General features: G+C 37.7%; 1 protein-coding gene across 1 annotated transcript in view; it reads right to left on the reverse strand.

Moving 5' to 3' along the window:
- Positions 1-1,315: 1,315 nt before the first annotated feature.
- The window catches only part of LOC140653142 (mucin-2-like), a 52,969-nt gene continuing 40,804 nt past the window's right edge, over positions 1,316-13,480 (reverse strand). Inside the window, exons 34-50 of the mRNA XM_072864867.1 lie at positions 12,567-12,741; positions 11,753-12,000; positions 10,427-10,610; positions 10,091-10,295; positions 9,574-9,770; positions 8,882-8,951; positions 8,459-8,559; positions 8,259-8,290; positions 7,907-8,084; positions 7,190-7,294; positions 6,529-6,569; positions 5,741-5,863; positions 5,173-5,271; positions 4,377-4,505; positions 3,659-3,698; positions 3,233-3,362; positions 1,316-1,792 (exon numbers count right to left, since the gene is read on the reverse strand). Of these exons, the coding sequence (XP_072720968.1) occupies positions 1,543-1,792; positions 3,233-3,362; positions 3,659-3,698; positions 4,377-4,505; positions 5,173-5,271; positions 5,741-5,863; positions 6,529-6,569; positions 7,190-7,294; positions 7,907-8,084; positions 8,259-8,290; positions 8,459-8,559; positions 8,882-8,951; positions 9,574-9,770; positions 10,091-10,295; positions 10,427-10,610; positions 11,753-12,000; positions 12,567-12,741 (2,307 nt within the window). The 3' untranslated portion in view covers positions 1,316-1,542. The remainder of the gene's footprint in view (positions 1,793-3,232; positions 3,363-3,658; positions 3,699-4,376; positions 4,506-5,172; positions 5,272-5,740; positions 5,864-6,528; positions 6,570-7,189; positions 7,295-7,906; positions 8,085-8,258; positions 8,291-8,458; positions 8,560-8,881; positions 8,952-9,573; positions 9,771-10,090; positions 10,296-10,426; positions 10,611-11,752; positions 12,001-12,566; positions 12,742-13,480) is intronic.

A 13,480-nucleotide genomic window follows, 5' to 3' on the forward strand; every position in this document is an offset into this window, starting at 1 on the left:
AGTGTCAGCACAGAAATTGTTAGACAACAAAGAATCCACAGACGAGAGTGACCTCGTAAATGCCCTTGTAAAGAAGAAAAGTCTCTGTCACATCTGACAATGAACCTAGAGATAGAAATCCTTAGAAACCCATACTAAAGCAGAAACCAGGCTTCATTAGTTCTGGAGCTTGCTTTACTTCCTTCTTCTTAGACCAGCTACCTCTCCCCCTCCACAGAAATTAGCTCTCTAATCATAGTACTCTAAAGATGCAAAACTTCTGGAGTTTCATTTTCTGTGCATTCCTACCAGTATCTGCATTTTAAGCTGCAACACATGTGGCAGGGCTAGTAGTAGCACAAAATGGTGCCACAAAGTCTTTAGATAGCAAAGATCCTTGTATTCAGGTTGGCTGTGGCTCAAGCAGTTACTTTAAATTCTCAGAAGGGTAAAGCACAATTAGTGTTCATTAACAGAGACAAAATAATACCAAAAGCATTTTTCACACAGAACAGAAGGTGTGGATTACCCTCATTGTACTTCAGATGATTCACGAGACATGTCCGTCTCTCAACTAATGTCCTTCAGTTCCCCTTACAGTAAGACCAGATAAACAGGCACTTCAGGATGCAATTCAGTTAGCCTCCTTTGGATATGTCCTTTGTTGTGAGACAAATGAATGTTGAAAATGACTATTTCTCTCCGTTTCCTGTAGAGGAAGCCTAGGATTACTAGCTCAGAGACAGGCATCTGTTTTGCAAACATTGGAATTTGGAGACCTCTTGCTATACGTAAGTAAGTATAATATATATATATACACACACTTTATATATATACTATATATATATAAGTATACTATATATACACTCATCCTATACTAACTATAACTATAGTTAGGGTACTAACTATACATCCCTCAAGCACTGTGAATGAACTTCATATTCTCATAGCTGAAGGACTACTTTCTTAGTGAAGATACATAATTGTGATGAACTGTGACAGTTCTAACATACACAGCCCTGCTAAAATGAAATCTGGTGCTGAACTAGAAGTTTCTCGAGTCACCTGAATCACTTCATGATGCATTATTCATCTTTGGCTTTGTTCTATCAGGCAGCATCAACTTTCGCCCCATCTTACACATTGGGTCTTCCAGACAGTACCTTCTGATATTTCAGTTTTTAAGGAGCCAGAAATAGATACCCCAAAAATTTAGGAAATATGACCCTTGACTTCCTGTAACTTGAAAAGGAATGCTTCTTCTCTTTAAAACTCAGGCTCATCAAGACAGCATGTGAATAAGTACAAAACCCACATTTTTTGAAATGTGCTTTTAATCATTCAGAGAAAATAAGATTATTATAAAAGGACCCAAAAGGCTGTGCACTTGGAAGAGTACAAATTTGTGTTCTTATTTTGTGCACAAATAAATAGAGCACCGTTAAAAATAATCAGAGAACAAACAGGATACAGTAACTGGGAAAAGCAAAGTTCAAAAGTAGTCAAGGAAGATGAGAATGGTGCATAGTCCTTTTAGTTGAACGCCGTTAGGTTTTTTCCCCTTCATTTTGATATTAAGTTGATGGCCCTCTTGATACGGTTCAGAGTGCTCGCTTTGTCATTTTCTTCTGTGTTCTGCAACTCACTGGATTGTGAGCATTCAGTGTCTTGACAGCTGCAGCTTTCCACGTATATATACTTATGTGAAATTGACTGCCCTGTGGGGCATTTCAGTTCAACTTCCCTCACAGTAGTCCTTGATTCCCTGCAGCAGGAACAGCTGTGCTCCATAGAATTGGCCTCAGCAGAGTATCTGTTAACATGGAAAATGGCAACATTACTCTGTGCCAGAAGCCAGCGTACAGAGGAGAGCGTGATATTAGGTACAGAATTCCTGTGAGAGGTTTGGAATAATAGGTAGAAAAGCCACAGTTGTGGCTAATGAAAGTGCTAAGCTCATCTGACAGAGCAGTGGTTATAACAATATGCTTTTAAAATTCATTGCATTTGCTAAGATTTTTTCTCATAAAACAATTGGTATCAAAGTCCTAGTAAAAAAACCCAGCGAGTTCTAGGAGCTCAGCTTCCTTAGATTCCTCTCATCATCCCAGTGCTGATGGATGTTAAATACACCAGATCAACAATTACGGGCAGACAAAGCCCTGACCTGAATAAGAAAACTGCATAGACAAGTGGCTATAATGCCATCTACAATGACATCACATCAATCAATTGGCTACAAGGGTTACAACTGCATCACATGAATCAAAGTGCATATCCCAAACCAAGCAGTGTTAACAGGAAGGGGAAGCAGCAGCTCTTTCTGTTCCTATCTCACAGCAAAGTATTTTTTGAAGCCTTGTGTTCATCAGCTTCCCAACCACCATTCCTAACCTGCAGAATCTGCCAATATCAGGCTATACACTGTGTCAAGAGCCATCTTTTTTCTTGTATTTGTGTGCAGAGGCAACCACAGCAAGACTCTAAGATGCTAAGGTCTTTCAAAATACTAATAAACCCACTGGCTAATTAGAGTTCAATCTGATACTAAAGATCAGTTTTCTCCCATGTGAGGTGCCCTGTGGCATATTCAGTCATAGGCAGCAAATGGCAGCTTCTTTGGGGAGTTAGAATTATGTTTTTCCGGTGTTTTAATAGCTCAGTACCACGTGTCCTACTAGCCACTTTCTTATAGCCATTTTTTTGTAGATTCTCTCATTTCAGAGAAAAATATACAGTGAAACTACTGTACTAACACCACTCCTAAAGAATTTGTTTTCTAATTTCTTTACTGTATAAAAATTGCACATGTTTGAATCTTCCTTTAAAAGATCTATGTGTATTTCATTTTAGATGTTAATTATTGAGAAGCACCTTTTCAGCTTATGAGCATTAGGTCTGGCTGCTCTCTGGGCTCATTCACATTACAGGAAATAATCCATGTTCTTTTGTGATGATTTCTAGCCAAGCTGGTTTGACACAAATGACAGACAAGACAGCTCTTAATGGATGAATAGACCTTATCATAGCTGTCTGAATCCCAAGGCAATTTAATACACTTTTCTCTTTTGTTAATACAATAAGACAAATCAACTGTTCAGTCACAGGTTTTACGATTTTGTGCCCATGATTTGGGGAGGTGATAGTTTCAGGTTTTCTACCATTCTGTAGTTTACCTATTTATTGTTCCTTTTATATAAACAAGCTCAGTGCCAGCAGAATTCAAATCTCATTGTCCGATCACTTTACTTACAGCGCGAAGGTTCCACATGTTCCTTCACATTCAGTCATGACAACTCTGTCCACAGAACGGCAGCCCTTATGGACGATAAAGTCTTTTCTTTGACGGACAGAGCACGGTGTGGGACTATCCACAGGTGCACCTATAGGGAAAGATCAGAAAATTCTTTCAGTGAAATAGCTCCAGAAGTTCCTTGCAGTTCAGCACTCTCTGGGCTTCACTAGTGCACTCCAAGAATTTTCTTAAGTGGTCTTTCTGCTTCAGTTTAAACTTTCCCAGAGAGCAGAGATCGGACAGTGAATGCTTGGAATAACAAACATAAATATAAAAGCATCTATTTAAATACAAGCCTATCAGCCTCTATAGTTGGAAAATGGGTTGATTTAAGAAGAAAATTCATTCTCTGTATTGTTGATTCAGGTACACTGGCATACTTACAGGTTTTGCAACAACCGTTCGGTAAGAATGTGATAGTTCCCTAAAAGAACAAAGAAACAGGAAAAATAATATTATTTTCTTTCCCTGTATTAAAGAGGCTTTTAGGCCAATAACTGAGGAGAGCAATTCCTCAATGGCTGGAAATAACCAGCGAAAACTGTAGCATTGATCTGAATAAACAAAGCTAATGGTGTCTTCCAGACTTGAAATCTATCAGTTTACAAAGAATTGTGGAAATAAAGATAATGCTTTGAAGGAAGTCTACAGCTAACATCATGCAATTTTTCCTCAAAAACAATTCCAAAAGATGTTTTCTTAGAGACTTCTATATTTGAATGGGGAGCATGCATGGTGTTACTGGCAGCCTACTGACTGAACAGCTGGTGTTTCTGTAACATTCAAGAAAACACTGTTCTTGTTCAGACAGGACCCCACACAAAGCAGTCAGCAAGGACTTTGTATCCCAGTGCTGACCAGTGTTTTGGCTTACTGAGAGATAGCTGCCAGTTATAAGCCTTGAACTCTCACCCAGATATCTTATTTTATACACTCTATAGGTCCGTGCATGGATGCAGCAGAAACTTTTGCCCTTGGGACTGAAAAACTTTGGTGGAAGGTCATCAGAGCTTAATTTGACTTTTGTTGCTACTTAGGTGGCTGATCTAAACTGAAGTAATCTATGCATTGAGTAGAGGGTAAGTTTTCCATATTTACTTACAGGTTTGCAGCTCTCCTCATTGAATGCTGGGCATGTAATCTCAGATGTGGAAGAGATAAGCTGGTTGTGGATATTTACACAGCTATAAATGGTGCAGTTGTTGTAAGGATCATTTTTAAACTCTCCAGGCTGCAAGTGAAATACAAAATATAATAAGGAAAGCTGAAGGGAGGTCACACACAAATTGTCCTGTCCTCTGCCAATGACTTTCCTCTTGTTTCCCAGGCAATTATTTTTAGGTTAACAGCCATTTTGAATACAGATTATTACATGTGTTGCAGTATGCCATATGTGGAGACAATCTTCAGTTTTACATAGGAATTTCCCTTGGAAAAGAAAAATCCCTCTAAAGTATGTAGAGTACATTAGAGTTATTAAGAAAATCATCCATGGCAATGGATTTTGCCTAGGGAAAGCTGAACTGTTATACGGTAATTAAGAACAATCCTAAACTTTTACCCTACAGGGGCAATAAAATTGTTTCACACACAGGCTTTACTAGTGTTTTTCAGTACACAGAAATAAAATAATATAGAAAAGCCCAAGCTTTTGGACATTGCAAGAAAAACCTTTCCAATGGTATTGGATTTCTCATTCCAGGAAGACCCTTCCAGAAAATTTTATTTCATGAGTCCTTCCTTCAGGCCAAAAAGCTGTAGATGATAGACTTTGCTTTAGGTGAGCCTCTGACCTTGCAGGTGTAAAGTTACACTAAGCCTTATGTCTGAGATGTTCCCTCTCTGAAAGGCGGAACTTTACAAATTGGGTAGAGACGTAAGACGTAGAGCATACTTACACTCAAGATGAGGTCAGAATTGTTTGCTATATGTATAACACACTTAGTCTGCACACATCTTCCACAACATTCACCTTTCACTGGTTGACGTTCATATCCCTAGATATTAAAATTAATTGAAAATGAAAGCACTATGATAGATGCATTTTTGAGAAATAAATGAAAACTTACTAACCCATTAATTGATTATGCTTTGAAGTGCACTCTAGATTTGTGCCTTTCTGTGCCTTTCTGTGTTCCAACCCAACGGAAGACAAGTAATAAAAGCATGCTATAGATGCAATAAATTAAAGCACTGTAATAAATATGCCTAACAATTAAATATCACTCCATTAAGTGCTCTACAGAAATTTCCCAGCTAATCCGCCCAATATGAACTGAATACTGTAAGTTACACAGTCAAGCTTCAAATACTAGATTGCTCAAGGACAGTTGGTATTCACCCTGGAGTTGGACTCTGGATTTCTGCTCCCTGTCCTTTGCTTATACCACTCATTGATCAAACTACTTTTCATGTACATGGGTATTTGGGGGGGGGGGGTTTGTTTATTTTAAGTTTTTCACTTACTGGTTCACAATATGTGTTGCATGGAATATGTTCACATGAGATGATATTCAGTTGAGTGCTGACATTAACTTCGTTAGTGCAGAAACAGTTCTGACACTTATCAACAAAGACTGAGGAATTAGGCTATAAATTTTAAGGAAAAAAAGGTTCATTTATTAATGAGATATGACAAGTGTGACAGACGTTTCTTAATTTCCAAAAAATCTGTAAACCAAGCAATGGAAAAGGCAACAATCACAAACACTATTGGATAGCTATTTGGCTAGCCATTTATGAGGGCAACATTTTAAATGCTGAATTTAATTAAATGTGTGTCTTTATTGAAGTCCCATATAGCAATGATAAACTCAGATATTAAAAGGACAGGTGTCATACAAATATCTGCGATAAAACAATTACTAGACCAAACAGAATTTATTAGGAATCTAAGTCTGTTTAGAATAATACTTATTTACAAATCCTTTCATTTTTGAAAGCAGAGTCTTAAAACTGCAATAACATGCTGACAGTAAATGTGGACTGACTTTTTAAAATGCATGCACACTTAACTCTAAACCCAAATATCTCTCTGATACTGACATACAAGCAACTCTTCAGTCTCTTTCATACACAGCAACCTTTTCAGAAAAGATTTAGGCTTTCTGAAATTGATGAACACCTGACAAGAATTTGAAAATTTCTAAAATATTGATTGTACTAGATAGATAAACCTCCTCATAGCACTTTTGATAAAGTATACTAACTGGTCTTTTAAGCTTTTTCAGAAGACTGTTGAAATAGGAACTTACCAAGAACTCAGCATTCTGATGTACACAAACCCTCTTGGGAACTGTTAACAAGCAAGGAGTTAGGTGGTTACATGGAGGGGAGGGGAAAGGTCTTCACCCCACTCTAGTCAAACTCATTTATTCCACAATGAATCAAAATACATATGATCAAATACATTGGTTATTCCCCATTTCTGGTAGCAGATATGACATATATAAAGTATAAGAACAAATACTGCATGTGCAAAAAGGGAGGAAGATTTGGCCCAATATACACAGTCCAGTTCATAGCCAAGAATGTCCACTTAACAGGTACAAATAGTTCCTTGTTTCAATTACCAAGAACAAAGCAGACTTTGTAAAGCTATCTTCTATTGGGGATGCTTACAGGGACATTTTGCTAGATTAAGCTGAGACCACAGTCCCAGTTAATTTGGTAGTTGTTCTTACATGTACTTACAACCAGGAAAATTTAACTTGAGCCACCCGAGCTATATCTGATTTCATAGTTGTTCGTCATAACCATAGCAGTAGTAACCAATGTTAATAGGAACTGTTTTGTAGAATCTGACTGTGTTTAATACCTCTTTCAATAGGTTATTGCATACAATCTTACTAAGTGTGATGTTAAATTATGTAATATATAATGCTAATAATTGTAATATATTTCCAAGGGACTTACCACACTGGTACAAAGGACAACACTGACCACTGGGAATATGAGAATGAACTTCAAATCCCAGTGTACACTTGGGGGCTTTAGTTGTGCACAAGCTTGTATTGCATTCTGAAAAAAAAAAAAGAATAAGCCAGAAAGTACACTAAGTCACGGCTACTAGAAATAGGCATCTACCAAAGCATTTAGGATAGACTTTTCATTACTAGGGAACAGTCCAGATCCTCTCCAAAGAAACAAATTGCAGAAAGAGAACACATTTTTCCTAGTGAATCCAGGCACTGGACTGGGCGATTGCACTAGTTTATGAAATTTTTTCTACTATGTAATTACCAAGTGTTAAAAAAGTATCACAGTTCTTTGCAGAGAAGTAGTGGACAACTGTTACTCCCTCCAAGGTTGTAGGCAACTGCTGCAAAATGAAAACCCGCATGGAATTCCATAATCTATCTGCATTTTACTTGAATAAAATGTGGTCCTGAACTCAAGAACTATAGATTCAGTTATGTTCAGTCCCATAATTGTAAATTCAGTCATGCTGAGTCATTTCAATACTAAAACATATTTTCCAGAACACTGAGCAAGCTGAATTTAAAAAGCCTGAGGAAAGATGCTATTTTGTGACTCCCTGCTGAAGGTCTCCGGTGCTAAACTACTGCAGTTGTCTTTTCCTTTCTGTTCCTAAAAGGTATAGAAAGACTAGAAACAAAAGTATAAACTCACTGCAGGTGACAATGGGGCAGCAGGAGTCTTCAGAATTGACTTCATTGACCTCATACAAGCCTTCTCCATCACAACTGCTCTTATTTTGTTTGGCACATTCATGAGGCTCACATACAATGCCATTTCCACCTTCCAGGCAAATACAGTCCTGACAGTCTACTGTAAACTTTTCCCCAAACTGTCATTAAAGAAAATAAAGTGAGTGATTGCATGGTTACCAATTAAAAAGAACAGAAGTAAAAACAGGAATGAAAAGTTGGGAGACCACAAAACAAGGCTGCACCAGTGGAGACCACTCTCCTCTCCCCACCCCTAGCCTCTACTTGAAGTATAAAAGCATATGGCAGCGTACCTCTCTTGGTATCTTATCCACTCCAACACAGCCTGTAAAAATATCAAAATAAATTTCCATTACCACTCATGTAACAGTAGACATCTCTACTATATGTTGTATCAGTACTGCATACAGTCAGATCTGTGAGATCTGACTGTATGAGAAGGAAACAACAAAGAAGAAACAAATATGCATCCAAGTGAAGCAGTAAAACTCACCACAGGTTTTCACACAGACATCCACACCAGAATCATACAGCATTGTTCCATTAGGACAGAAACAGCCTTCCACTTGTTTAGCTGAAGTTTCATTTTGTTGACTGTATGAGACAAAATGTTCAGAGGAACACCTTTACTGTCATAGGCATACAGAGGACAATTATGCCAAATAATCTTTCACTTGAAGATACAGTGGCAAATGATCTGCACATTTGCAATTTAGGGATTGTCAGTGTTCGTGTTTGGTATAGCCAAACAACATAAACAGTACAGGCACCCAGATTTAGGATCAAGAGAACACTGGTACCAAATTTGACAGTCAATTTAAGACATGACAGGAGGTTGATTTCTCTCATCCACCTATGCATTAGATATGACTGAACAGTTGTATGAGCTATAACTAACAGTGAAGGAATTATTTACCTTGATTTGCAGGTTATCTCTTTAATAGGACCACATGCTCTGTATTCTTTATCTGAGGGGCATTTATAAGCTGGAATGGGAGAATAAAAAGGAGGAAAAGCTCAGTAACAATATCCATGACCTTATACTAAGAAATTAAACACTGACTACTCATTTTCCTATGTATCTTTGACAATCTTGAGAAGCAAAGAGAAAAAAAAACTTATATCAGACTTGTGTCTCTGAATGGAATTATTTTATGCAATTTAGCCATAGAGATATAGCACCATACTTTACATTAAGGAGATAAAGAGTCTACATCTTCATTACAATTTTTTTCATCATTTCAGTCTCTTTTACACAAATTCTCAAAGGGGAGTGTATTCCTACCCTCTGTCCTCTTCTTACTACAGCTGAAAATTAATGTATATATCACTAAATAGAGAGTGATCTGCCGATGCCTGCAAAACACAAAACTGCCTGTGCACAAAAAAGTATCTACTGATACAGATGTTTCTGGCACAGCCAATAGATGTATATTTTTGCAGGCTCATTTATCATTTCCATTGTTAAAAATGTTACCTGTAAAATTACTTAAGGAAAGCAGCTGGTGTGATTTATTCATGTCTTAATTGCTCAGAAAGCAATATGACTTACCATTAGGACGTTATTGCCAAAATAGTTCCATATAAGCTTCCCTAACAGTTCAAGACACGTGTCCAAATACTTACAGCAAACACCATTGGTATGACTTCTCCAGTCAATGCATACACTTTGATCAGCACAGGTGGCAGCATAGATCTGCAGACTGGAGCATTCCAGGTCTAAGTTGGGAAGTACACAACTATCAAAAACGCAGGCTGCATAGTACTTTTCAGGCTGGACAAAGCCATGGCATGGCTTGAACACACTAGAAAGAGAAACATTTGTCATTATTAGTTACTCTGTTTTCTGCTAAGTGAGTGTGGGAAAAGGCAAGAGCACAGGACAGTGGAGGACAGTGAGCATAGAGGAGCATAAGAACATCAAGAAAGGTTAATGTAGCAGCCAGAGGGTTGGAAGCAAACTATCACCAAAGAATGACATCTAGAAACAGTAAAAGCAATGGAAGCAACCCACAAAGCTACAAGAAACAGAGCAATAGTTAGAAACACTTTTTATTGAGAAATGAATCCTAAAATTGCCACAATTTGAAGATCAAAGGCTTATAAACCCCAGAGGAATGCCTACCTTCCCAGAAGAAGCTCACAGATGGAAGATTCTTTGCAAGGCTGCACTGGGGTTGTGCTAGGTGCTTTTGTAGGAATGAGGCCTGGAGAGCACTGTGGTTTGGAGGGATCAACAACTTGCCAATGATCTGCCATGGTTTCACAGTTTTCCGCAATGTTTCCATTTGGCAACATGCAGTCATCTGCGGTGTTGTTATTGCAAGTACCTAAAATTCATAAGGGTAGAAAGAATTCACTCACAGATTTGTTATCAAATTCCATTCATCTTTGTGGCAGGGCTGTCATTTACCTATTTGTGGTTTGCTGAGAGCACAAAAATTACAAGAGTAAGCCTTACCACACTGTCCATGAGTGTTGTTGCCAAACAGGTGGTAGGGCATTCTGATAGAAAAAGACAAGCCATTGTAGGTCACATTCATTTTTAGTTCGGGAATTTCCACTACACGATTTATGCCTGACTCATAGATGCTCAAGCCAAATTTTTTGTAAGGCAAAGCCACTGCCTGTTTGTTTACTGTCACCTGATAAAGAAAACAGAAAAGAGACATATATTTAGTTTGACTTTAGAAAACAATTGACTGTTCATTACTTTGCATTGGAGGTAGAATGTAAAGGCAAATAATGTGCTTTTAGTTTGTAGCAAGTGTCCCTGTGTTTCCTTTTATGTTACTGGAAAGTTGAACTTTTCTTCTCTGAGCCAAAGAAAAGGTCTATCAGCCACTCATAAACTAGGCTAAAATTCAGAGTTTAAACCAGCTAAATTCTAACACAGCAGATTTATTAGAGTAACTGCGGCATTGAGGGTACCCAGTGAAAGTGCAATATAAAATTCTCCTAAATTCTTAGTACACACAGTTTTAACTTTCTTGGCACAAAGGGAACATGCTTGTGGGAAAATTAAACTAAAAAAATAATCCAAAATCTTTATTATTTATTTAAATACAGTAGCCATGATATAGCTATGGAACTACCACTACTACTTTTACTCAGCAATGGTAGATTTCCTTGTTTTGGAGAAAAAAAAGAGGTCTAAAAGTTGCAAATTTTCAACAATGTGCTGCAACCTAACTTGTAATATTCCCACACAGTAATGTACAAAAATAAAACAAAGAAACCCCACAAGATCCTAAAAACAAACACTTCTCACCCAATTTTGAAGCCCCAGAGCTGGGGCATCATGTTTATCAATGAAATAAACACATAAGAGCCCCTATTCTGAAAAACTAAAAAGGTTACACCAATCAAAGCTAGTAAAGGTACTTTTAAAAAATGCTTAAGCCCAGGACTTTATTGTTTTGTCTAGTTTACGTTGTATCCTCCCATTCAACATTTATTTGTTTCCTTTGTTACATTAATATTAATTATAAATTAACTTATTTTATATCCTTAACTCTTCGCAATTTATCCACATTTGTGTATTCAGGAGACATAAGGCACTGCAAATATTTGAGATAAAAAAGGGAAGAAGTTGTAGAAATTTTTCCCTATATTTGGAGTAAAAAAAGCAGTCCTTCAAAGCAGTCCTATTTTATAATCCCAACTGGTATTAAATCTAAAACACAGATTCCTTTTAAATTTTTTCCCTAACATTGTGAATATAATTATCAGGTTGATGTTGTATTAATATTTTAATCAAGAAATCAAAGGTAACATTCTCCAATACCTCTACTTGTAGAGTATTTGGTTTGACTGTTGCTATGCGCACTTCCTGAGTCTCATGCCTCACAATGAGCGTTCGAGGACAGGAAACTACATCCCGTGTATCACAATGGTAGTTATCAATGTAGACACCAAAGTTGTCAACTTTCTTATAAATCTCTTCCACAAGGACATATGTACAATTCCCTTGATAGCTGTAATATAGTCCATCAAAAGTCATGTAATGTGGGTCTCCCCAGCCAGTGCAGTAGCCTACAAAAACATACAGCTAGGTTAGCTTCTTATGGCAACATACAGAATCAGATCAGACTACAAACAAAATCTACAGGTCTGGGAATCATCTCATCTAACTTTAAGCACTTAAATTTTTGAAGTGTATGTGTCAATGCATGAGCTCATTATCTAGAACTCATCAATAGTAGAGAAAAACAGGCACTTTCAGGGCACAGTTCATCTGACTTATTTCTGATAAACATCTGATTACAGGATTAACTGTACCCTAGATATACCTTTACCAATAGTATGAACAAGTAACATATGCAGCCTTCTAGCCTATAGATGTCTGCATCTGGAAGTTTAAATCCTGTCTTGGGAGACCAACTCATTCTACTCACACAATAGTTATGTAGAAATGATGGCAAATTAAGTAAAAGCCCCCAGTCACCTAAAAAGAATCAATGAAGCACTCCAAACAGACCAACACTAGGAGTCTGAGGGTCACAGCCTTGTGCGATACTTGTCCCCTGATAAATATTGTCGCTCTTGACACTAGTATTGTTCCCACAGGAGATAAAATATTCAACAAAATATATACTTACAATCACATTCCCAGTGCCAACAGCATCCATCCTCATCAATGACTTGCACAGGAGAAAGCCCATTGGCACATGTAGGTTTAGGAGGTGGATTACAAATTATGGGAATCACCTGGACTATATTGTCTTCTATACATATTGCCTTAGTGCAGTTACAGAGCCACCATGACTCACCTGGCTGTGTTTGAAAAGAGAGGGGGAGGGGAAAGAGAGAGAGAAGCCATATGAAGCAGTCAGACTGACAACAGTTATACCTGGCTATCTTTTGCAGAGTTTTGAAACGCCATATGTTTATTGACAATTTTTCCCCACCAGAAGTCTGAAAATAGGAAGTGCAGCAGTCAGCAACATCAAGACCTGCAAGATGAGCTAGCACTACTGAGAGCTGTTAAGTGAAAAACATTACTTATAAAATTCAAGCCAGTAACCTGAAGTGGGAATTGCCTTTTTTAGTTTCAGCTATCTAAAAGCTAGATGTCTGATCTAATCTCATCACCTAGACTCCCTCTCTAATTAACAGTGAAAGACACTGATCAATATCAGCGATCAATATATGATCAATCCCCTTCCATGAATGCCTAGAACAGATTAACAGCTAAAGCCACAGTGAACACCAGCTATTTGGAGAGTAATGTCTAAGGTGATTACGTGCATGCATTGTGATTGTATGCATTTTTTCTATCTTCCACCAGTTTTTCAGCCATGGATAATTTTTATCCCTGCAGATCTACTGAGCAAGTTGGTAGCCATCTAAGCTGTGAGAAGGCTTTAGAAACATACAAGACATTAGCTTGTCTGTGTCAGAGGTGGAGGGTTTCAAAAAACGCAGAACTCTGAGTCAAATTTCACAAGCATTTGAATATGGTGATTTGTTTCACAGTCCTCTCCTGAAACCAGACTATGACTAAGTATGACTC

The sequence above is a fragment of the Ciconia boyciana genome, chromosome 6 (genome assembly GCF_034638445.1).
Source record: "Ciconia boyciana chromosome 6, ASM3463844v1, whole genome shotgun sequence".
Classification (NCBI taxonomy): domain Eukaryota; kingdom Metazoa; phylum Chordata; class Aves; order Ciconiiformes; family Ciconiidae; genus Ciconia; species Ciconia boyciana.